Source organism: Bufo gargarizans, chromosome 8, assembly GCF_014858855.1.
Source record: "Bufo gargarizans isolate SCDJY-AF-19 chromosome 8, ASM1485885v1, whole genome shotgun sequence".
Lineage (NCBI taxonomy): Eukaryota > Metazoa > Chordata > Amphibia > Anura > Bufonidae > Bufo > Bufo gargarizans.
In genome coordinates, this window is record NC_058087.1 from 131618412 (window position 1) to 131642001 (window position 23590).

A 23590-nucleotide genomic window follows, 5' to 3' on the forward strand; every position below is an offset into this window, starting at 1 on the left:
TTAAAGAGAAATAAAATCAACGGCATACTTTTTCCCATTAAAGAATTCTAACATTTAAATTAAATACATTTTCTTATACTTTGTTATATTAAAAAGTAATCTAGAATCAAGACTGTATAGCTACATAAGGCACAAAGTGACCACATGTCCACTAGCAACTTGACCTAGTTCTGCCCCTCTGAGAACTTTTCTAAATGTGTACTTAGGACTCGTGCTGACAGACTATGTAGTTTGGTGAACGTTTTCAGCAGAATCGTTTCTAGGAGTCTAGGATGATTGGAAGTAACCGAATACATGAAAGCTGCTGGTCAGACTACAACTTGGAGTGTGTTACATTATCCCAGACTTACGGACAATGACCTGACATATGCAAAAGTGGTCTAAAATACGAGTATTTTCGATGACCAAAAAAAAAATAAAAAAATTATATGTACAATTATTGACTTTAATTTGCTTTAGAGTGCAGGATATTTATGGAAAAGTATTGATAAAGTGTTTTATCACATAACAAAAATGCAGCGATATAAATATACAGGTTGGGCCACAGAAAACAGACCCCCTACTCCCCTTGTGTTCTTTGTACAGGATAATGCTTACCGGGCCTCAATCATCATAGCTGTCTTACAGTAAAACTGGCGTTGATGCCGACACCAGTCCATACTTCATTTTGCCAAAGCATTTTAAGAAATGAATGCAGCCCATCATATCCTTCCCTGCCAATCAAGTGGGGCTCTTTTTGGAGGACTGTAGTGTTGGGCGTAAGTGTGTTGTATTAAATAAAATAAAATAAAAATTGATAATGGAGGCCTATGCATTCACAAGCTCATTCAAAAGAACACACAGGAGTGTCTTGCTGGTCGATTTCTGGACATTTCTGTTCCACCAAAAAGCAGTAGAGAGGATTTGGTGCAGAGGTGGCAAAACACATCTCCATGGCCAATGCCAATTACAAATAAATAGACAGACATGCATTGGGACACCCATTATGTGTTATTATGAAAAGCCTGAGGAAATCACACAAAAATTATCCCATCAAGCACTTCTCCGGAAGCCAGAATGTCAGGTCTGAGGAGATAAAAGGGAGGATAAAAGGACGTGTGTGGCATATTGCAATTGAATGGACATTTGGGCCTATTGCAACACATCCTGTCCGATGAAGCGTGGTTCCATCTACCTGGAAGTGTTAATTCACAGAACAACAGGTACTGGCACACAGAAAATTCACATGAGCTGCACGAACAGCCACTTCATGATCCAAAAATCTGTTTGATGCACAGCTATGGGTAGGCAGACTATTTCTTGGTGAAAATATGAACACAGTCTTGTACATGGACATCTTCCTGGTGCAATTCGATAGAGTGTTAAGTGATCACAGGTGTGAGTGCTGATTCTTTCAGCAAGACGGGCAACTTGCCTTACGTCGCATGTGTTCCTGTGCAAAGGTCATGCAGCACAACATAAGGTGAGCAAAATATTGTGGTCTCCACTGTTACAAAGTCTAATGGTGTGCACCTTTTATCTGCGTGGTTACTTGAAGGTTAAGCCTAGGAGAACCTTGCATAGCTGCTGGTGCAAACCACTTCCAGCATCTGTTAAGTACTACATTTTTCCATTATCCTGTACAAACCACACAAGTTAAACAAAGTTCTGTTTTTCATGGCCCACCCGGTATATCTAAATTGACATAACCAAATGTGTCTGTGGTGCCTGAGGACCAATGGCTGTCTAAATACACTATCAAGAAAAAAAACAGGTCCTTACAATGAGATCATTAAAGAACTGTGGTAAGGATTCATTGGCACATATTAAGTCCATAAAAGTGCTAATGTGATAGAGAATCCAAGAAAACATCAGTCCTACGACTACATTCATGAGCAGCTCCCATAGATAGGATCTTTCCCACCCATCTTACAAACACTGCAGTTTCCTGTCCATCTATTGAGATTAACAAATAATGCGTAAAATGAAAAGTGGCCAGCAAAGAGAGAAAAATCTGCAATATATTTTTGTATTTTAAAATGGGTATCCAAGATTAGCGGAGCCATTAAAATTCTAAAATAGTGCCTTAGAAACTATGGAAGAGAAACCTCCCCGAATGAGCGGCCATCAGTTATGATGCTGAGATGTGGAGGGACAGGCAGTGTTTCACAGCTGAAATGGTCTGTTACGCTCACCTGACATAACCCACTTCTCTCTGTACTCTCTTACAATCCTCTTTAAGTCCTGTTAGACTATGTAATTCTGCACAAAATTGCCTGCAATCTTGTATCCAGCACTCCAGGCCCACACATACCCTGTACACTTTTTATCCCAGGACTAACTTTACCCTATACACTACACTCGCAGTCACGTGATCTCACAAGCAGCGTCCTGCACACTAATCTAGGTGCCAAATTATCTTGTACTGTGTTAAAAAGAGTCTTGAAAAAGCTGCACCATTTTGTATATAGCTTATTTGAATACATCCGGCTACAGATCATCTTTATGTTGTGGCGGGTGATGCATTTTCTACATATCCATCTGGGGAAAGGCACTTGATTACTGAGATTTCGCCTCCAGTGCACCAAGACCTGCAAGATGATATTGCAAAAATTAATGTGACACAAAGCGACACAAATCAAAAAGTTCTGCTGCAAGCTATTGGATATTAGAAGCCCTAGGGGAGTTGGAAAGGTAAAGGATGATCAACCTGACACAGAGCAGGTTACAATATGGAGATTTTTATTTTTAGATTTTTTAAGGTCCTATTCACATGCTACACACTGAGGCTTGCGCTCTTCAAGTACCCACCAATCACAAGAACATGGGTACCATGTAACCTGTTTAAATGGAGCAGTGGTTGTACAAGATTACTTTGACGGAAATGGCAGCTCACAGTCATGACTGCCACTGCATTCAAATGGGGACACAAAGCTCCCATTCTCGTCACTGAAAAGAAATAGAAGCCAGTTTTCTCTGACTCCTTTCGGTCAGCTCTTAGTTGTATAGGGCACTGAAAGAAAAGTGTAGCATTACTTAAAGGGGTTATCCAAGACCTATATTGCCGCCCCCCCAAGACGTTGCACTTACCCTGCTCCCCGACACCCGCGTCGCTTCTGATGCTGGCACAGCAGCATCTCCCCGGTTGCCGGATGTTTTCACCTGCACGACTGGGAGATGCAGTGGTGGCAACGTGGGTGACGGAAGGCAAGGTAAGTACAACCTCTGTGAGGGGCACATGGGGGGAGAATGCATTATAGGTCTTGGATAACCCCTTTAAGGTGAATGTGTCATCAGAAAATCACCTATTGTTTAAATCATGTTAGGTTTGACATTTTTTTTAATAATTTGTTGACGTTATGATATTTTTCATTTTCCACTTCAATATCTATATTTAAAGAAAAGAAAAAATCTGCAGTTTTTATACTGACCACTAATCCAAATTATAGGTGCCACTTCTCTGTCTGTCTCTCATTACTGCAGTTATCTGCTTATCTGTTGTTCTAATTCTGCCTGTAATGATATCACCTCTGTGTTTAGATAAGACAGGATCCACCATTCACAATAGGTGATCGTCAAAGCTTATCTATTCTTTCCATGTACAATGACCTCTGCACAGGTCACAGAGCATGCCTAGAAAACTCTCCCAAAGAAGTCAATGAGGTCCTCTTCTGATCATTGTGTCTATGGATTATGGGACTGCTGTAAAACAATTTTCCTACAGCTTTCTAAATGCTGTAAAGAACAGCTCAGGCAAGATAATAATGTTCAGGAAATAGAATAAATAAATCTGCATTAAAAAAATAAAGACATTAGAAAAAAGGACAGGTCACTATCTGGTTTTACCTGGCAGATAAAATTTATGGTGACACATTTCCTTTAAAGGGGTTGTACCACGAAAAATATTCTACAGTTTTCAAACCAGCACCTGGATCTTAATACTTTTGCAATTGTATGTAATTAAAAGATAATAATTCATAGCCACCGAGTTATTCAATAAAACGTATCTGTATAGCGCCACCTGCATTTTTTTTTTCTGATTTCTTTGACCTGCTTACTGAGAAGGCCGCACATGCTCAGTTTCATCCTTCAACTGCCTCTTGACTTTTGATAGGGAGAGCTGAGACACACCCCCTTAGCTGCAACAGAAAAGACACTCCCCTTGAGCTGTGATAGGGAGAGCATGGACACGCCTCCCAGGCTGCAGCAGAAAAGACACTCCCCTTGAGCTGTCAGCTTGATATAAATCTAGCAGAGCAATGAATGTGGAGATCTCTGGATCAATGTGAGGTACAGGGCTGGTTCTAGCTTTGTAAGAAAGAGATTGTCACTTACTATATGATGTCTGATTTTCATTTTTATATTAGTCATGGGATAACCCCTTTAAGGCCATTTACATAAATGTCCAACTAGGGATGGACATGCTGAATTGCTAGAGCAATAGCTGCTCTTCAGGGTAGTCCTCCATTATTGCTCATAGAAGGGGTGTTGAGGAGGGAACTTCTTTATCATGTCTTAATAAGGTATACAGACAGAGGTTGTCTTTATGGGACAACCCCATATAACTAGGGGAGCTTATTATAAGTGACAGATCAACCTTAATTATAACAACGAACCTCAATCTAAAATATAGAGGGGAAACAACACACAACACATAGAAAGTACACAGCCCCAGATTGTGCAGTTCTGGTTGTGTGTGGCATATTTTTACACTAGGCTTTTAATGTCACAGATAAAATGTTTAGCAAAGATGATTTTTCATATTTATTGCGGAACTCCTGCTTGAATCACCTGAACATTCATCTTTACACATATCATTCTTGTCTCATTCTCCGGTCCCTTCTACTTGTGTTGACACGGATGTGATCACTTCACCTTGGGGTACATAGCTCTCATCCAGGCGGGCTCTCTTCGCCTCTGGTTCTTTTTGGGTCTCTCGATCAACAGCACTGGACACAGCCACAGGGAGCGAGGTGCTTGCCTGAGCCAGGAGCTGCAGCGGGTTGGTAAGAGCTGACGGACAGCAGGATTATTGTGTTATTCAGCAGGAACAAGCTTTTCACTTCAGTCATACAGGACATTTAGGGGGAACTAGAATTTTTGGGGGTAGTTCATAAATGAAGTGGCAAAGTTATCATAAAACATACTGTAAATGTACTGTAAAGGTAATCTAGACACACAATAAAAGCCGTCCAATCTACTTGATAACAAATACAATCAGCTGCTACACAACGTCGAGATGCAGAACTCTATTCTCACCTTTATTTGCCCATTTCAAGGTTATATTTTACAGTGTTTAGTATTAAACAAGTAGTCTACGTACCATAGATATTTCCGGGAAGACTGGCAGTTGTCACAACCTCTTTTGTCACCACTGGAGAGTGCTGGGCTATACTGACGGGGGCAGTTTGCTGTAGAAGGGTAACTTTCTGCCCCTGAACAGTCTGGGGCAATGCACTAGCTACAGTCTGAATAACTCTGCTGGCAGTTGGAAGAGTAGGAATCGTAGCGAAGGTGATAGTATTAACCTCATCCTTCATGCCTGCGAAATGACACAGAATATTTTCATACAGGAATCCATTACTGATTAACATCCTATGAAATAAACATACAATAGGATACTGGACAATAAAGCAATAAATGCTTCAGCAGACGTCCTGTACCTCTAAAGCTGGATGACACTCATGAAATATTCTATCTACTGTAAGAGATATGAGAGTGAATATAATCACATGCTACAACATACAGCAAATACTCAGTTATATACATGATGTTCATTTCTTGAGAATGTTCACAGTCATAGGCCCCATGCACACGGCCGTGTTTCACAGCCGTGTGCGGGCCGTGGAACCGCGGCCTGGATCCCTCCTGAGAGCAGGAGCGCACGGCGTCACTGGTTGCTACGACGCCGTGCGCTCCCTGCTGCCGGCACAGTACAGTAATACACTGGTATAGATCATACCAGTGTATTACTGTATTGCGGCGGCAGCAGGGAGCGCACGGCGTCATAGCAACCAGTGACGCCGTGCGCTCCTGCTCTCAGGAGGGATCCAGGCCGCGGTTCCACGGCCCGCACACGGCTGTGAACAACGGCCGTGTGCATGGGGCCATAAGCTGCACTTGATGACTACATCGCTACTTTCATGACATATCCAATTACATTGCAGAGGTATATCTGATCGCCAGACATAAGCAATTCTCACTGACTTCAGCAGGACTGCATTAAAAAGGATGTTCTGTGCACCACATTGTCACATTACACTGCCCATAAAGTGCATTCTTTTGCAGCTTCAGTCATGCACCTAGGGGTATTCCTATCTCAGACGTTGGGGGCATATCACTAGGATATGCCCCCAATGTCTGATAGGTGCAGGTCTTAGAATGGAGCCCGCAAAGTGCCAGAGGGTGCACCATGCATGCATGGCCGCCCTCCATTCCTATGGAAGCAATGAAAATAGGCTAGTGCTGGCTTGGCTATTTCAGTCAGCCACATAGAAGTGAATGGAGAAGTGGCCGCACTTGTGCGGTGAACTTCCCATTCATTTCAATGGGACCTCAGAAAACAGCTGAGCATGCCACTGAGCTATTTACGGTGCTCCCATAGGAATGAATGGAGGGCAGTCGTGCATGCACGGTGTGCGGTCTCCGTTCTAAGTATAGCGATATGCCCCAAATGTCCGAGATAGGAATACCCCTTTAAATGTGTTTTCCACTTTTTGGATATTGATGACCTACCCAGAAGTCCACGGGTGTACCTAGCAATAGATCTGTCTCAGACCTTCAGCTAAACGAAGATATCCCTAAACTGAGAATACAGAAGGAGCGAGGAGGCTCAGGAGGACTTTCAAACCTTTCTCTGGCTGCTGCTGCATTACCATAGTATATAGCCTAAACAGAAAAGGTACAGCCAAGACTAAAAATCTATGGAAATTGTGTGGAGAACAAAACAAACCGTATCTTGTCAACAAGAGCAATATATTCTGACCTCTGGCAGATGGGACACCATCCATAACTGTTCCTCGTATTTCATCTCTGGTACAAGGTGGCCTCTGGTTTGCAATTATGTATCCATTTGCTGAGTTGGTAGGTGTGGTCAGCACCTGCACCATGGTGACGGTAGGTGCTTGCTGCACCACATGGATGGCGTGACTTGTTGGCTGTGAGGTCATGATAGAAGCAGGCATGTAGGCCAAAGGTTTGGCCACAAAATTTGGTTGGGGTACAGGCTTTGTCATGATAACTGGCTGAGAACTCACCGGGGAACCTGTCACAGAATATAAATACTGGTTTATGAAGAATGAATACATACATTATCTAAATATACATATAGATAAATAAGTCATACATACAGTACAGACCAAAAGTTTGGACACACCTTCTCATTCAAAGAGTTTTCTTTATTTTCATGACTATGAAAATTGTAGATTCACACTGAAGGCATCAAAACTATGAATTAACACATGTGGAATTATATACATAACAAAAAAAGTGTGAAACAACTGAAAATATGTCATATTCTAGGTTCTTCAAATTAGCCACCTTTTGCTTTGATTACTGCTTTGCACACTCTTGATGAGCTTCAAGAGGTAGTCACCTGAAATAGTCTTCCAACAGTCTTGAAGGAGTTCCCAGAGATGCTCAGCACTTGTTGGCCCTTTTGCCTTCACTCTGCGGTCCAGCTCACCGCAAACCATCTCGATTGGGTTCAGGTCCAGTGACTGTGGAGGCCAGGTCATCTGGCGCAGCACCCCATCACTCTCCTTCATGGTCAAATAGCCCTTACACAGCCTGGAGGTATGTTTGGGGTCATTGTCCTGTTGAAAAATGAATGATGGTCCAACTAAAACGCAAACCGGATGGAATAGCATGCCGCTGCAAGATGCTGTGGTAGCCATGCTGGTTCAGTATGCCTTCAATTTTGAATACATCCCCAACAGTGTCACCAGCAAAGCACCCCCACACCATCACACCTCCTCCTCCATGCTTCATGCTGGGAACCAGGCATGTAGAGTCCATCCGTTCACCTTTTCTGCGTCGCACAAAGACACAGTGGTTGGAACCAAAGATCTCAAATTTGGACTCCACAGACCAAAGCACAGATTTCCACTGGTCTAATGTCCATTACTTGTGTTCTTTAGCCCAAACAAGTCTCTTCTGCTTGTTGCCTGTCCTTAGCAGTGGTTTCCTAGCAGATATTCTACCATGAAGGCCTGATTCACACAGTCTCCTCTTAACAGTTGTTCTAGAGATGTGTCTGCTGCTAGAACTCTGTGTGGCATTGACCTGGTCTCTAATCTGAGCTGCTGTTAACCTGCGATTTCTGAGGCTGGTGACTCGGATGAACTTATCCTCCGCAGCAGAGGTGACTCTTGGTCTTCCTTTTATGGGGCGGTCCACATGTGAGCCAGTTTCTTTGTAGCGCTTGAAGATTTTTGTGACTGCACTTGTGGACACTTTCAAAGTTTTCCCAATTTTTCGGACTGACTTACCTTCATTTCTTAAAGTAATGATGGCCACTTGTTTTTCTTTACTTAGCTGCTTTTTTCCTGCCATAATACAAATTCTAACAGTCTATTCAGTAGGACTATCAGCTGTGTATCCACCTGACTTCTCTACAACGCAACTGATGGCCCCAACCCCATTTATAAGGCAAGAAATCCCACTTATTAAACCTGACAGGGCACACCTGTGAAGTGAAAACCATTTCAGGTGACTACCTCTTGAAGCTCATCAAGAGAATGCCAAGAGTGTGCAAAGCAGTAATCAAAGCAAAAGGTGGCTACTTTGAAGAACCTAGAATATGACATATTTTCAGTTGTTTCACACTTTTTTGTTATGCATATAATTCCACATGTGTTAATTCATAGTTTTGATGCCTTCAGTGTGAATCTACAATTTTCATAGTCATGCAAATAAAGAAAACTCTTTGAATGAGAAGGTGTGTCCAAACTTTTGGTCTGTACTGTATACAAGAACAATTATGGAAAAAGCTATCCAAATTTTACTGATCAGCTCTAAAGCTTCTGTTCAGCAACCGTATTTATTCCTTAATCCTGTTAGTGCAAGGACAGGGACTCTATATAATAAAGCTGCATTTAAACCGGAATTCATGCTGTAAAGCTGCCGGATCCCAGTTGGATCCAATTATAGTCAGTGAAGATCTGGCAGTGTGGGGCAGTATCGGGTTTTGCTGGATACAGTAACTCTGGTTGTCTGTTCCTCTGCCAGAGTTGGTTGCTGCATATGTGCACATTTCCCCACCTATCTAATAGGCTACCTTGATTATGGTGGTACATATAGGTGTGCGAGCTCCTCCTCTCACTGGTTGCTGTGGTAACTAGGAGCAACACACTATATGTGCTGATCAAAATATATTGGCTAAGAGTCTCAGATTTTATCATTAGAGTGAGGACTTAGCCCATATGTTATGTTTGAATCAATTGTTCTAGTGCAGGGGTGGCCAACCTTACAGACACAAAGAGCCAGGAAAAAATAAATAAAAAAAATGTACGACTGCCAGGAGCCAGAAGCTATCCATTTACACAAATTGCATACGACAGTATTACTGCAATTGAGTTTTCAAACATTTAAAAGTGTATTTAAACCACCTTTCCTACCATGTGTTTCAAATCTGGCTTGCACTCAGTCCGCCTCATGCTTAGATGACCACCCCATGCTCAGGTGGCCCTCTCACCCCCATTCTGAGATCATGTGTGTGGGGGGGTGATTTGACATAGCAGAGATGTGAGCATGGGGTGTCTGATTTTAGGTGTCTTATGTGGGCACTGGGGGGGCTTATTTTGTGGGTCTGAGGATTTGGGGATCTTATCTGACCCCCCCCCCCCCCCCCCAATACTTAAAAAAAAAAAAAAAATTGTACCCCCCCCTCACAGTAGTATTGCCCTTATTGTACAACCTTCAGAGTAGTTTTGTACAGATGTGCCCCCTTACAGTAATTATGCCCACATTGTGCCCTCTGTGCCCCTTTCACTGTTGTAATGCCCTTTGTGCTCCTTCACAGTAATAATGCCCATTATGCCCCCTTCACAGCAATGCCCATTGTGCCCCCTTCACAGCAATGCCCATTGTGCCCCCTTAATAGTTGTAATGCTGACTGTGATAGTAATGCCCTCTGTGCCCCCTCCATAGTATAAATCCCCATTGTGCCCCCTTCACAGTAATGCCCATTAGGCCCCCTTCACAGCAATTCTCATTGTGCCTCCTTAATAGTTGTAATGCCTATTGTGATAGTAATGCCCTCTGTGCCCCCTCCATAGTAGAAATCCCCAATGTGCCCCCTTTACATTAATAATGCCCTTCATTGTAGTAATGCCCTTTGGCTATGTGCCCCCTCCATAGTAATAAAGCCCCCTGTGCCCCCTCCATAGTAATAAAGCTCCCTGTGCCCCCTCCATAGTAATAAAGCCCCCTGTGCCCCCTCCATAGCAATAAAGCCCCCTGTGCCCCCTCCATAGCAATAAAGCCCCCTGTGCCCCCTCCATAGCAATAAAGCCCCCTGTGCCCCCTCCATAGCAATAAAGCCCCCTGTGCCCCCTCCATAGCAATAAAGCCCCCTGTGCCCCCTCCATAGCAATAAAGCCCCCTGTGCCCCCTCCATAGCAATAAAGCCCCCTGTGCCCCCTCCATAGCAATAAAGCCCCCTGTGCCCCCTCCATAGCAATAAAGCCCCCTGTGCCCCCTCCATAGCAATAAAGCCCCCTGTGCCCCCTCCATAGCAATAAAGCCCCCTGTGCCCCCTCCATAGCAATAAAGCCCCCTGTGCCCCCTCCATAGCAATAAAGCCCCCTGTGCCCCCTCCATAGCAATAAAGCCCCCTGTGCCCCCTCCATAGCAATAAAGCCCCCTGTGCCCCCTCTGTATTAAAAACAAAAAAACACAGTAACTACTCAGCTTGTCCCGCTGCTGAAGCTCACAGTCCTCTCTCCCCTGCAGGCACAGATCGCTCAGCAGCAATGTGTGGGTGGAGCTTATGCAGATCACGGTGCTGCAGGCTCTGCCCACACATGACAGCAGCGCGATCTGTGTCTGCACGCTTAGGCTACTTTCACACTTGCGGCAGTGTGATCCGGCGGCCAGCTCCGTCGTCGGAACTGGCCGCCGGATCCGCCGATCTGCCGCTGACTGAAAGCATTTGTGAGACGGATCCGGAGGCGGATCCGTCTCACAAATGCATTGCAAGGACGGATCCGTCTCTCCGCTTGTCATGCGGACAGACGGATCCGTCTTGTACATTTTTCACATTTTTTCCGATCTGCGCATGCCGGAATGACGGATCCGGCATTCCGGTATTCTGAATGCCGGATCCGGCGCTAATACATTGCTATGGGAAAAAATGCCGGATCCGGCGTTCAGGCATGTATTTTTTTTGGCCGGAGAGAAAACCGTAGCATGCTGCGGTTTTCTCTTTTGCCTGATCAGTCAAAACGACTGAACTGAAGACATCCTGATGCAAACTGAACGGATTACTCTCCATTCAGAATGCATGGGGATAAAACTGATCAGTTTTTTTCCGGTATAGAGCCCCTGTGACGGAACTCTATGCCGGAAAAGAATAACGCAAGTGTGAAAGTACCCTTAATGGTGGAGCGGGGAGAAGTCTTCCTGCTCCACCATTCACAGCGCCTCCGGCCTGAAGGAGGGCAGGAGCAGAGCGGTGAGTGACAGGACTACAGCTCCCTGCCCTCCAGCAATGAGCGCTTCCATCTGTATTGATGGAAGCGCTCAATGCTTCTGTGTTTGGGCACCCTTCTGAGAGTGGAACCCAGGGCGGACCGCCCCCACGCCCCACCCCCAGTACGCCACTGGAGAGCGCTGCTGAAACAAGCGCAAAGTAGAGGAATAGCTGGCCCGCTCCCCTGCAAGACAGAGGAGAGTAAGAGCTGGCCAGACGGCTCCCTTTTGAGACTCATATAAAAAGATGCAAGGAGCCGCATGTGGCTCGCGAGCCGCGGGTTGACCACCCCTGTTTTAGTCCATTATTTTCCATGACTTTATAAATGTAGCCATGCACATCCGCATATTTACCATCATATCATGTAGGATGTTTTGTATCTTTTATTCCGTAATTTTTCTCATATGTGAACCTACCCTAATCATTTGATGCAGTATAGCCCTTCTTTAATATTTTCCATTCCTTTTAAATACACATCTGGCTTTGATTTAAAAAAAACCTGCACAAAAAACAAATTGCGTGATTCTAGCCTTGTAATTAGTGCATTGTACTCATTATGAGCTAAAATCATTATTTTTTAATTGGTCTTTTTGAAAAATATGGAGTCATTTTCTCTGTACAGAGCTGAGATGCTCTAATGGAGGGATCTGCTCCGTCAGACAGCTAGCTGATGGGCTCATTATCTCTGCTCTCTGACATTATCAACACTCATCAAAGTTCAATCCATATCTTACTGATCAGAATGTGGCTTAAATAAGTGTTTATGACCTCTTAATAATTTAGTGATAAGAGTTATTAGATCACCATCACAGAGTGAAAGTAACAGTCACACAGCTAGAAAAACAGTTAACCCTTTGAGAACGGCTCAATATTTTTAAGACCAATTGAAAAAAAGGTTTTTAGCCACAAATGAGTAAAATGCAATCATAAAAAAAAATAAAAATTGCCCCAGAAGGTGTACATAACCTTTAAGTCTGAAGGATTTTGTTACAAAGGAATTCTGTTATATCAAATTACTACTAACCTGGTGCACTCTGGGAGTATCGATACTCTGGAACAGAGGCCATCTTAAAACCAAAATCATGTGGAACAGGGGATCCTTCTCGAGACATGCTGTCAGGAGTCTGCAGGCCACAGGAATCTGGATAAGTTGGGGAAGCCGGTGCACTCCTAAAGCAAGGACACTAATTATTATTTCAGAAAATAAAATAGCTAAAATAGGATTGGGTAGTAAACTGCCATTTTACTGAATATCAATTTTAATTTGATAAAAATGATTAAATCAACTGTGCCCCATAGAAGCTGCAGTCAATAGCAACCACAGCATCTAGGCAGTTAGATAGAGGGAGGGGGATCCCACTGTCAACATCGCCCCCCACAAAAGCAATCACAGGATGTTGATGCACTGTCATGGCAACCAGGGGCTTAACAACTGCCCCCATACCGGCCATTACTGTATGCCTATTAGACTGTGCCACAGCCTAAGGTCTCATGCACACCACTATGTCAGTTTTGCGGTTGGCAAATCATGAATCCACACAACATGCATAACGACCATGTGCATCCTACATTTTCCTCTTCTGCATGTCCCACCCTATTCTTGTCCGTTTGGCAGACCGTCCGTATTGTTTTTTTGCGGGGCCGCAGAACGGATATACAGATGTAGACAGCACACGGTGGTGTCCACATCTTTTGCGGCTACATTGAAATGAATGGGTCCACATCGAAACTGCAAAACAACTATGGTCGTGTCACTGTTACAGTGTTATAGTGCTATAATGCCTTGGTATACAAGGTATAGCGATGTCCACTAGCGGGACTAGAAAATAAAATAATTAAAAAAACTTTTTCCCCATGGTTTTACTTTGCAAAAAAAAAAAAAACGCAAATGCATACATATATGGTATCACCATGTTCATTACAACCAGTACAATACAAACAATGTTACTTAAACCAGAATAGTACAGCACATTCCATAAATTTAAATTAACATAAAAATTGCAGTATTGCTTCAAGCCCCCCCCCCCCCCCCTCCCCATTACAGCACACCCAAAATGGTTTTGTACACAAAAAACAAGTCCTCATATGTCAATGGAAAAAAAATAAAAAATTACTGGTGATTGGTGGGGGTCCAGCAGCTGGGACACTACCAGTCCTAATGGAGTGGCAAGTCGAGCATATACACTGCCCCTATACATTCTATATGGGACTACCAAAGAGCAGGGGGGGGGGGACATCAAAATGGAGATTAAAATCTATAATCCTCCTTAACTTGGAAAATAATGAGATTTTAATTTTAGGCAATAAGTAAAAAAATATAAAAGAATTAGACAAAGACAAAGATGCTAGAACCAGTACCTGGAAGAAAGTGGACCAAAAGGAGTACGAAAGGAGGAAACTCCCCTCTGCCTGCGTTTCCTAAATGCCTGTTCAACTAGCTTGGCTTCAGACGTAGGATCAATTCTCCAAAATGAACCTTTTCCAGGCTCCTCCTGAGAACGTGGTACTTTTATAAAATACCGATTCAGTGATAGATTGTGACGGATAGAGTTCTGGAGAGAAAAGTCATACAAACATTATAAAAATATCAAAGGGTTATTTGAACCCAGTAAGACTAGAATATTGTAAAAATATATCTGCAAACAAGCTATCTAAAGGCAGTCTGCCATCTTGTTTTTGCTAATATTCAGGCAGTGCTAGGAGAGACCTTTCTTACGGTGAACCTGCGCTTCAAATAGCAGGAAAAAAATCTATTCATTTTACTCACATTAGAGACATTATCACTTTTTTCTGTTTCCACTGAAGCGCACAATCTTAGGCTACTTTCACACTTGCATTCGGAGCGGATCCGTCTGGTGTCTGCACAGACGGATCCGCTCCTATAATGCAGACAATGGGATCCGTGTTAAAGTTAGTCAGACGGATCCGTCCAGACTTTACATTGAAAGTCAATGGGGGACGGATCCGTTTGAAATTGAGCCACAGTGTGTCAACTTCAAACGGATCCGTCCCCATTGACTTACATTGTAAGTCTGGACGCATCCGTTTGCCTCCACACGGCCAGGCGGACACCCGAACGCTGCAAGCAGCGTTCAGGTGTCCGCCTGCTGAGCGGAGCGGAGGCTGAGCGCTGGCAGACTGATGCATTCTCAGTGGATCCGCATCCACTCAGAATGCATTAGGGCTGGACGGATCCGTTCGGGGCCGCTTGTGAGAGCCTTCAAACGGAACTCACAAGCGGAGCCCCCAACGCTAGTGTGAAAGTAGCCTAAGCTGTGGTCTTCCTTCCCTCTCCCTCATCCCTTAAATTAGGATACCAATATTTACCAATATGCCTTACTTTTCCAGCCATTGATCAGCGCAGGGCACACTATGAACACCCAGGCAGCACATTGACTGGAGGAAGGCTATTATAGCTAAATGATAAAGTACATGGGAGATATACTACAGGGAGTGCAGAATTATTAGGCAAATGAGTATTTTAACCACATCATCCTCTTTATGCATGTTGTCTTACTCCAAGCTGTATAGGCTCGAAAGCCTACTACCAATTAAGCATATTAGTTGATGTGCATCTCTGTAATGAGAAGGGGTGTGGTCTAATGACATCAACACCCTATATCAGGTGTGCATAATTATTAGGCAACTTCCTTTCCTTTGGCAAAATGGGTCAAAAGAAGGATTTGACAGGCTCAGAAAAGTCAAAAATAGTGAGATATCTTGCAGAGGGATGCAGCACTCTTAAAATTGCAAAGCGTCTGAAGCGTGATCATCGAACAATCAAGCGTTTCATTAAAAATAGTCAACAGGGTCGCAAGAAGCGTATGGAAAAACCAAGTCGCAAAATAACTGCCCATGAACTGAGAAAAGTCAAGCGTGCAGCTGCCAAGATGCCACTTGCCACCAGTTTGGCCATATTTCAGAGCTGCAACCTCACTGGAGTGCCCAAAAGCACAAGGTGTGCAATACTGAGACATGGCCAAGGTAAGAAAGGCTGAAAGACAGAGACACACAAGCTGAAACGTCAAGACTGGGCCAAGAAATATCTCAAGACTGATTTTTCTAAGGTTTTATGGACTGATGAAATGAGAGTGAGTCTTGATGGGCCAGATGGATGGGCCCGTGGCTGGATTGGTAAAGGGCAGAGAGCTCCAGTCCGACTCAGACGCCAGCAAGGTGGAGGTGGAGTACTGGTTTGGGCTGGTATCATCAAAGATGAGCTTGTGGGGCCTTTTCGGGTTGAGGATGGAGTCAAGCTCAACTCCCAGTCCTACTGCCAGTTTCTGGAAGACACCTTCTTCAAGCAGTGGTACAGGAAGAAGTCTGCATCCTTCAAGAAAAACATGATTTTCATGCAGGACAATGCTCCATCACACGCGTCCAAGTACTCCACAGCGTGGCTGGCAAGAAAGGGTATAAAAGAAGAAAATCTAATGACATGGCCTCCTTGTTCACCTGATCTGAACCCCATTGAGAACCTGTGGTCCATCATCAAATGTGAGATTTACAAGGAGGGAAAACAGTACACCTCTCTGAACAGTGTCTGGGAGGCTGTGGTTGCTGCTGCACGCAATGTTGATGGTGAACAGATCAAAACACTGACAGAATCCATGGATGGCAGGCTTTTGAGTGTCCTTGCAAAGAAAGGTGGCTATATTGGTCACTGATTTGTTTTTGTTTTGTTTTTGAATGTCAAAAATGTATATTTGTGAATGTTGAGATGTTATATTGGTTTCACTGGTAAAAATAAATAATTTAAATGGGTATATATTTGTTTTTTGTTAAGTTGCCTAATAATTATGCACAGTAATAGTCACCTGCACACACAGATATCCCCCTAAAATAGCTAAAACTAAAAACAAACTAAAAACTACTTCCAAAAATATTCAGCTTTGATATTAATGAGTTTTTTGGGTTCATTGAGAACATGGTTGTTGTTCAATAATAAAATTAATCCTCAAAAATACAACTTGCCTAATAATTCTGCACTCCCTGTATATTGGTTTTCAGGGTAAATTGCTGTGTTGGCACTTTGTGATAAATGTGTGTTTTAGGTTACAGTTTGGGCACTCAGCCTGTAAAAGGTTCACCATCACTGACCTAGGCATACCTCAGTCCCATAGTAGTGAAAGGGATTAAGAGCGATACAAATTACAGCCGCTGCACTGTGTATGGCGCTGTGCTTGGTAAGCTGCGAGACGGTCGCGGTGCTCACAGGAGCGCTGCTACCTTCTGAAACAGCTGATTGGCGGGGGTCCTGGGTGTCAGACCCCCACAGATCAGATACTGATAACTTATCCTGAGCACAGGTCATCGGTTATCAAGTCTCTCCTATCCTTTGGTGACTAACGGGGCCTGGCCTGGTGTTCTCGTATGTTTGCCAGGAGTTCAGTGCATGCGCAGTACACTTCTCTCCAGGGCAGTAACAAGATGAAATTCTGCTGCACAACACAAGAGACATAACAGTGACAGACTTCCTTTAAATATTGTACAATGAATGTACTGAACCAACTTTTATCCCACATTAAAAATCTGGGCTGCATTCAGAATTCTACAGGGTTCTTAGCTGAAATCTCTCAGCTTATTTTTCGTGTCCCTATAGCTTTCTCTGAGGATTTCAATTCTGAGAGTCGTAGTTCTTACACCTAGCAGTGTACACTAATTTGAAGCTCATTAAAAGTTTCTATTAAAGTAGCACTCACACTGAAATTTTTATCCTATGACCTGTACATGATGTAACCTTCTTACCAGTGACCATATATGTGAGTCATGATCTCCCGTCTGATCCTCAGCTGTGTCATGTGGCCAACACTCTGATCTCTAACAGGACAGGAAGTTAGTCACTTCTCTATTCATTCCTATAGGAACACATAGAGAAACTGACTTCCTGTCCGCACATAAGATGCTGTATTATTTGGAAAGTCTGATTGCTGGTCCCATGACACCGCCGAGAAACAGAAGTGTGGCCGGTGCAAACACTGCAGGATTTGTGGTTCTAGTTTAAATATAAAAAATGACTTGGAAAATTAAAGATAACACCATCAAAATGATCAAGATGTGAAAGTAGCCTAATGCTTTGAAGAACACCATATCAACAGAAATTTTTTGTATGTTTCCCACAGTAATCCCTGCCAGCAAGTTACAATTGTTACTCGACGGCGGTATACTGTAAATTAGTATAATACCAAAACTAACATCTCCCCCTGTGGATGGAGCAGTGTAGGTCTGGCGTCTGGTTTCCGGGCCCGGAGCTTGTGAAAGCGGCCGATTAGTCGGAGGTGTCGGGAGTCAGACCATTTACCAATCTGATATTGATGTCCTATCCTAAAGAAAGCTCATCCATAAGTAAATTGTGGAAAACCACTTTTAAAGAAAAAAAACTAAACCACCAAGGTGGACAGGAAAGTATCGGTTTCTGTGACCCATCAACACTCCGAACCAGAGCCATTATATAAACTACTAGGCCACCCACCAAAACCATGTGGCCCCAGACGTACCTGCCAGCCTTTATCAGCAGACCGGTAGTAAGGATAATGCTTAGTGATATGGGCATAAATTCCACTCAATGTGAGTTGTCGATCTTTTGCACGGGAGATTGCTTGAACGATGAGCTGTGCATATGAATACGGGGGTTTGGATTCATCCTGAGGAAAAGAATCACAGGATATAACATTTACACCACAAATACAAGTTAGTCAGTAAGGAAATAAGTAATGCTAATCATAACCAATGGACAGTATCTCCACCACGAGGTCAGATGTTCTGAGATTACCGGTGGCTGACCAGGAGAATATTCTTTAAAGGAAATCTACCAGATGTAAATATATCTGTATATCTATATCTATAATCTTGATCTATAAAAGGTCCTGTTATAATGTGACAACTGCCGAACATTTCTTCTTCAGATTTCCCCCAAGACGCTGTCATAGAGGAAACAGGAGAGAAATGTCAAAACTACAGCCAATTAATGTAAAATGCCGTTTTAATGTCTGAAGACAACTGAAAAATACGCCTCCCCATTCTGGAGAGCACCATGCACACACCACTGCCATTATTTGGGCTAGTTACGATGTTGTGGATAGAGATATGTCTCTGTAAGGACACAGCTTGGCAGACGCTGCGGTCGTCAGAACCTAGCCGGCTTCAGTCCTATTACACGGGCAGATGTACCTTCGGCTTTCGTTGGCTCTGCTCAGCTTTTCCAGCATGCAATAGGAAGTATATGGGATCCATACTCCGCACGCTGGAAAAGCCTAGCAGAACCGATGAAACTGGAAGGTGCAGAGCACGCCGAGTAGAGGTGTAGCTCCCCCTTCAAGGCTTTCTTGCAGAAATTCTGCACATATTTCCATGAACATTTCTGTCACCAGAAACTGCATGTGTTACTTGCAGTTTTTGGTGAGGATTTGATGCAGTGTTGCCACAGATCTCATCCTTGCACTGAAAAGGGTGAAATCCGCACAAAAGAACCACAAAAAGAATTGACATAAAATCTGCACAGAACGAAAAAGCAGTGTAGACGAGATGTTTCTAATCTCATACACTTTGCTGGCACGGTATTATGCTGCATTTTTTCCCGCAAGAGAATCCGCAATGTGTGCAAGTAGCCTTAAAGGGGTGGTCACATTTATAGTACATTCTATAAAGTAAAAAATAATCCTACGCACCCGTTTCTCCTTCCCTTCTCTGAGTGCACACCTCCAGTCCTCCTCCCATTCTGTGCATACAAGACTGCAGCGGTAAGGCTGAGGTGTACTGCAGCCTATCACTGCTATCACTCAGCAGTCTCATGCCATATACAGCTAAGACCAGTCATAGGCTGCAGCAGTTACAGGCCATACAACTCAAACTCACCGCTGCAGGAGGACCAGAGGTGTGGAATTGCGAACAGTGTAGAATTATTTTTTACTTTATAGAATGTACTGACATGGGGTAAAGTTTAATATAACCCTGACAACCCCTATAAAAGGCAGCAAACCAAAAAATTTTCCACCCACAGGAATCTCATAGCTGAGACATGAAGGTACGCCCGGGTATGTTAAAGGGGCTTTCCTGTGACCTGGAACCCACTTTTGATACTGTTAGGCAGGGGGCATAAAAAAAAATACAACAAAAAACCCCCACAAAAACTCACCTGCCATTGGCACTCCGGTTCCTGCGCCAAGCTCCCTTCTCCTCCACTTCCAGTCCTGTGGTGTGAGGTGGTGAAAGAGACAAACCTGCCAGTGTATTATACCCAGTCTAATTTTGTGTTAGCTACAGTACATCATTTCCATTGGATATAATACACTGGCAGGTTTGTCTCTTACACCACATGAGCAGACTGTAATTATGGCAATTTCAAATACCTATACGAGATTAACCTCTTAGTGACCCGCCGAGTTTGGGTCTTACTAACCAAGCGTTTTTCTTCCCTTTTTCATTGTTGCCTTCCAAGAGCTATAACTTTTTTATTTTCCAGTCTATGTAGCTGTCTGGGGGCTTGTTTTTTGCAGGACAAGTTGTAGATTTTAATGGTGCCATTTTGGGGTACGCATAACTTTATGCTAATTTTTTTTTTTTACTCTTTCTGGGAGGAAGACAGGAAAAAGAACAGCAATACTGCCACTGAGTTTTTTTTTAACATTATACATTTTGTAGCGTTTATTTTTTGGCATAAATAACATAATATCTTTACTCTCTGAGTCAGTACGATTAGAGCAATACCAAATATATAGTTTTTTTTTAAGGGTACTTTCACACTGGCGTTTTTTGCGGATCCGTCATGGATCTGCAAAAAACGCTTCTGTTACAATAATACAACCGCATGCATCTGTCATGAACAGATCCGGTTGTATTATGTCTTCTATAGCCATGATGGATCCGTCTTGAACACCTTTGAAAGTCAATGGGTGACTGATTCGTTTTCTATTGTGCCAGAGAAAACGGATCCCTCCCCATTGACTTACATTGTGTGCCAGGACGGATCCGTCTGGCTCAGTTTCGTCAGACGGACACCAATACGCTGCAGGCAGCGTTTTGGTGTCCGCCTCCAGAGCAGAATGGTGACTGAACGGAGGCAAACTGATGCATTCTGAATGGATGCTTTTCCATGCAGAATGCATTAGGGCATAACTGATCCGTTTTGGACCGCTTGTGAGAGCCCTGAACGGATCTCAGAAACGGAAAGCCAAAGCGCTAGTGTAAAAGTAGCCTTACATTGTACCATTTTTGAGAAATAAATAATTATTATTTTTTTTTAAAAGAAGAACATCTTTTTGTATTGCCATCTCCCAAGACCCATACATTTTTTTTTTCTTTCTATGAAGTTGTGCGAGTGCTTGGTTTTTGCGGGAAGACTTGTAGTTCTCATTAGGATTGCACCAAACTAATACTTTTGTACACGGATCGATACAATACTGGGATATGCCATTTTACAATACTGAGCTGCGCTACTGTGCAGCCTAATAACTGTTAGAGGTCACTGCACGCGCCGCGTACTACTCAGCAGCACGGTGGAGAAGGAGAGCCCCCGCCTCCACTGTGACACGCTGCTGCTGGCCACCAATGAAAAGAGGGGAGGGAGGGGCTGTGAAAAGCTGCCGCTGCCACCTATGCATGTAATACTGGGGTGGGTGGGGTTCACACTGCGCCACCAATGAAGATAATTAACATGATTATAATAAGGGGGAGGCCCCTGTACCACCAAAGCAAATGATTAACCCTTAAATACAAATTTAGGCTGCGGATGTCGGCGGAATCACATACCCGGCCTCTACGACAGGGTGCTGCGATCAACCGAACCGCATCGCGGCGGCCTGTCATAGAGGTCAGGTATATGATACCACTGGCACCTGCAGCCTAAATTTGTATTTAAGGGTAATCATATGCATTGGTGGCGCAGTGGCCTCCCCCTTCAGTATTATAATCATGATAATTATCTTAATGGGTAATAAAAAATAAATTACAAAATATATCCCCTTTCCCAGTTTTACATATAAAAAAAATATAAAACAATAAAATATTAAGGATATTAGGTAACCGCGTCCGAAAAAGTCCAAACTATTAAAAAATATCTCCTATGCGGTGAACGCCGTAACATAAAATAAATTTAAAAACCGCATGATTTGTCAGTTTTTTTGGTCACCTTGTCACCCAAAAAATATAGGATAGGACTGTTCTATTATGGGCCGGACGCTCCATAAAATATGGATTGCACACAGCTTTTTGGGGCTTTTATTTTTTTCGTATGGTATCAAGTATCGCAATACTTTCTTATGGTATCGAAATCTAATAACATTTTTGGTAACGCTTCCGTTACTGATAATGCAACCATCTCCATCCGTCATGAACGGATCCGGTTGCATTATCTTTAACATGGCAAAGACGGACCTGTCATGAGCTCCATTGAAAGTCAATAGGGTAAGGATTTGTTTTCTATTGTGTCAGAGAAAACGGATCATCCCCATTGACTTGCATTGTGGGTCATGACGGATCCATTTTGCTCCTAATCCCAGGACGGAAAGCAAACCGCAGCATGCATTTTGGAGCATTCCATTCTGTTTAGTTAAGTTTTGTCCCCATTGACAATGAATGGGGAAAAAAACTAAGTGTTTTTTTCCAGTACTGAGACCCTATTACGGATCTCAATACCGGAAAATAGAAACGCTAGTGTGAAAGTAGCCTAAATAGCCCCACAAGGGGACTATAACAGGCAATCCTTTGACTGCTTCTATAATGCAATGCACTATCCCTATAGTACATTGCATTTTAATGTCAGTGCTCTACTGATATTGACCAGCAGGCTGCTAGAAAACACTCAAGGCAGGCTTGGGGCCTACAGCAAGTCCCAGCCTGACTTTACACACATCGGTAGCCCGCGTTCGCATTGTCTTGCATATATTACACTGTTTATTAAATACAAATGTATTGACCGTAACTGTTTTTGCGGTCCACAAAACAAGGATACCGGCTGTGTGTGTACTGCATTTTGCGGAACCAAGCGGCAAGCCGTATGATAGAAATGCCCATTCGTGGCCGCAATTGTGAACAAGAATTGGACATGTTCTATCTTTTTTGTGGGGCCGCGGAATGAGAGAGCGGATGCGGACAGTACACAGATGCGGCCCCAATTAAAGGAATGGGTCTGCATCTCTGCAGCAAAATTGCAGAACAAATGTGGAAACAAACATACAGTCATCTGAATAAGCCCTAAGCCTGTTCTGCAGACGCTGAAAAAATTACCAATCAACTAAAATTTACCACAATCGGACGCCAATGAAGGCGTAGAAACATCTCGAAGGTGATCAAGAGAAATAGGAGGCCCCAGGGCTAAAATTTAAGTGTCATAGGGTATGAATACTGATGTCCATGCTAAATTTTATTTTTTCCTTTTTAATATATTAGCAAAAATTTCTCTAATTCTGTTTTCATAATCTCATTTATGAGGTAGTGCACAATGATGTGGGAAAACGTATTATTTGTAGCACAAGGCTGCAACATAACAAAATATGCAAAAATTAAAAAAGGGTCTGAAGAAATTTTGAATGTATGGTATGTTTATGAAATTCACAGAATAATTTTGCTGCTTTGATGAAGTTTACATAAACGGATATATGCCTGCCAGGGCTGTGTCAGAGGTTGCTGACCCCTGATATATGTGATTAATGAAATATATTAAAATAATTATAGTTTACCAAAAAAACAAACACCAGTTTCCAGAAAGGAGTCTGAGCGTGGAGTGGTACAATCCTGGAAGCTGTATGCAACTTTGAAGCTTTAAATACTACTCCAATGCTTTCATCTTGTGTTGCGCCCTTCTCACATTTCTGAATATTCAGGGCAGCCCATTTAGCACATGCTGTCACCTCGGTGGCATTAGGCAAGTGCACAAGTCAGAAGTGAGATTGGGGAAGTAAAAAGTCTCAATCATGGACACAT

At 43.2% G+C, this 23590-nt stretch overlaps 1 protein-coding gene across 2 annotated transcripts in view; it reads right to left on the reverse strand.

The window, feature by feature from the left end:
• Nucleotides 1–971: 971 nt before the first annotated feature.
• FOXK1 (forkhead box K1) overlaps nt 972–23590 on the reverse strand; it is a 45449-nt gene continuing 22830 nt past the window's right edge. Inside the window, exons 4-10 of one of the 2 annotated variants that reach the window (XM_044303393.1) lie at nt 18169–18315; nt 14030–14223; nt 12696–12841; nt 6965–7243; nt 5303–5521; nt 4855–4992; nt 972–2570 (exon numbers count right to left, since the gene is read on the reverse strand). In XM_044303393.1, coding sequence (XP_044159328.1) covers nt 2539–2570; nt 4855–4992; nt 5303–5521; nt 6965–7243; nt 12696–12841; nt 14030–14223; nt 18169–18315 — 1155 coding nt within the window. In that variant the 3' untranslated portion in view covers nt 972–2538. Of the gene's footprint in view, nt 2571–4770; nt 4993–5302; nt 5522–6964; nt 7244–12695; nt 12842–14029; nt 14224–18168; nt 18316–23590 lie in introns of both variants that reach the window. The other variant, XM_044303391.1, reaches the window with a different exon arrangement.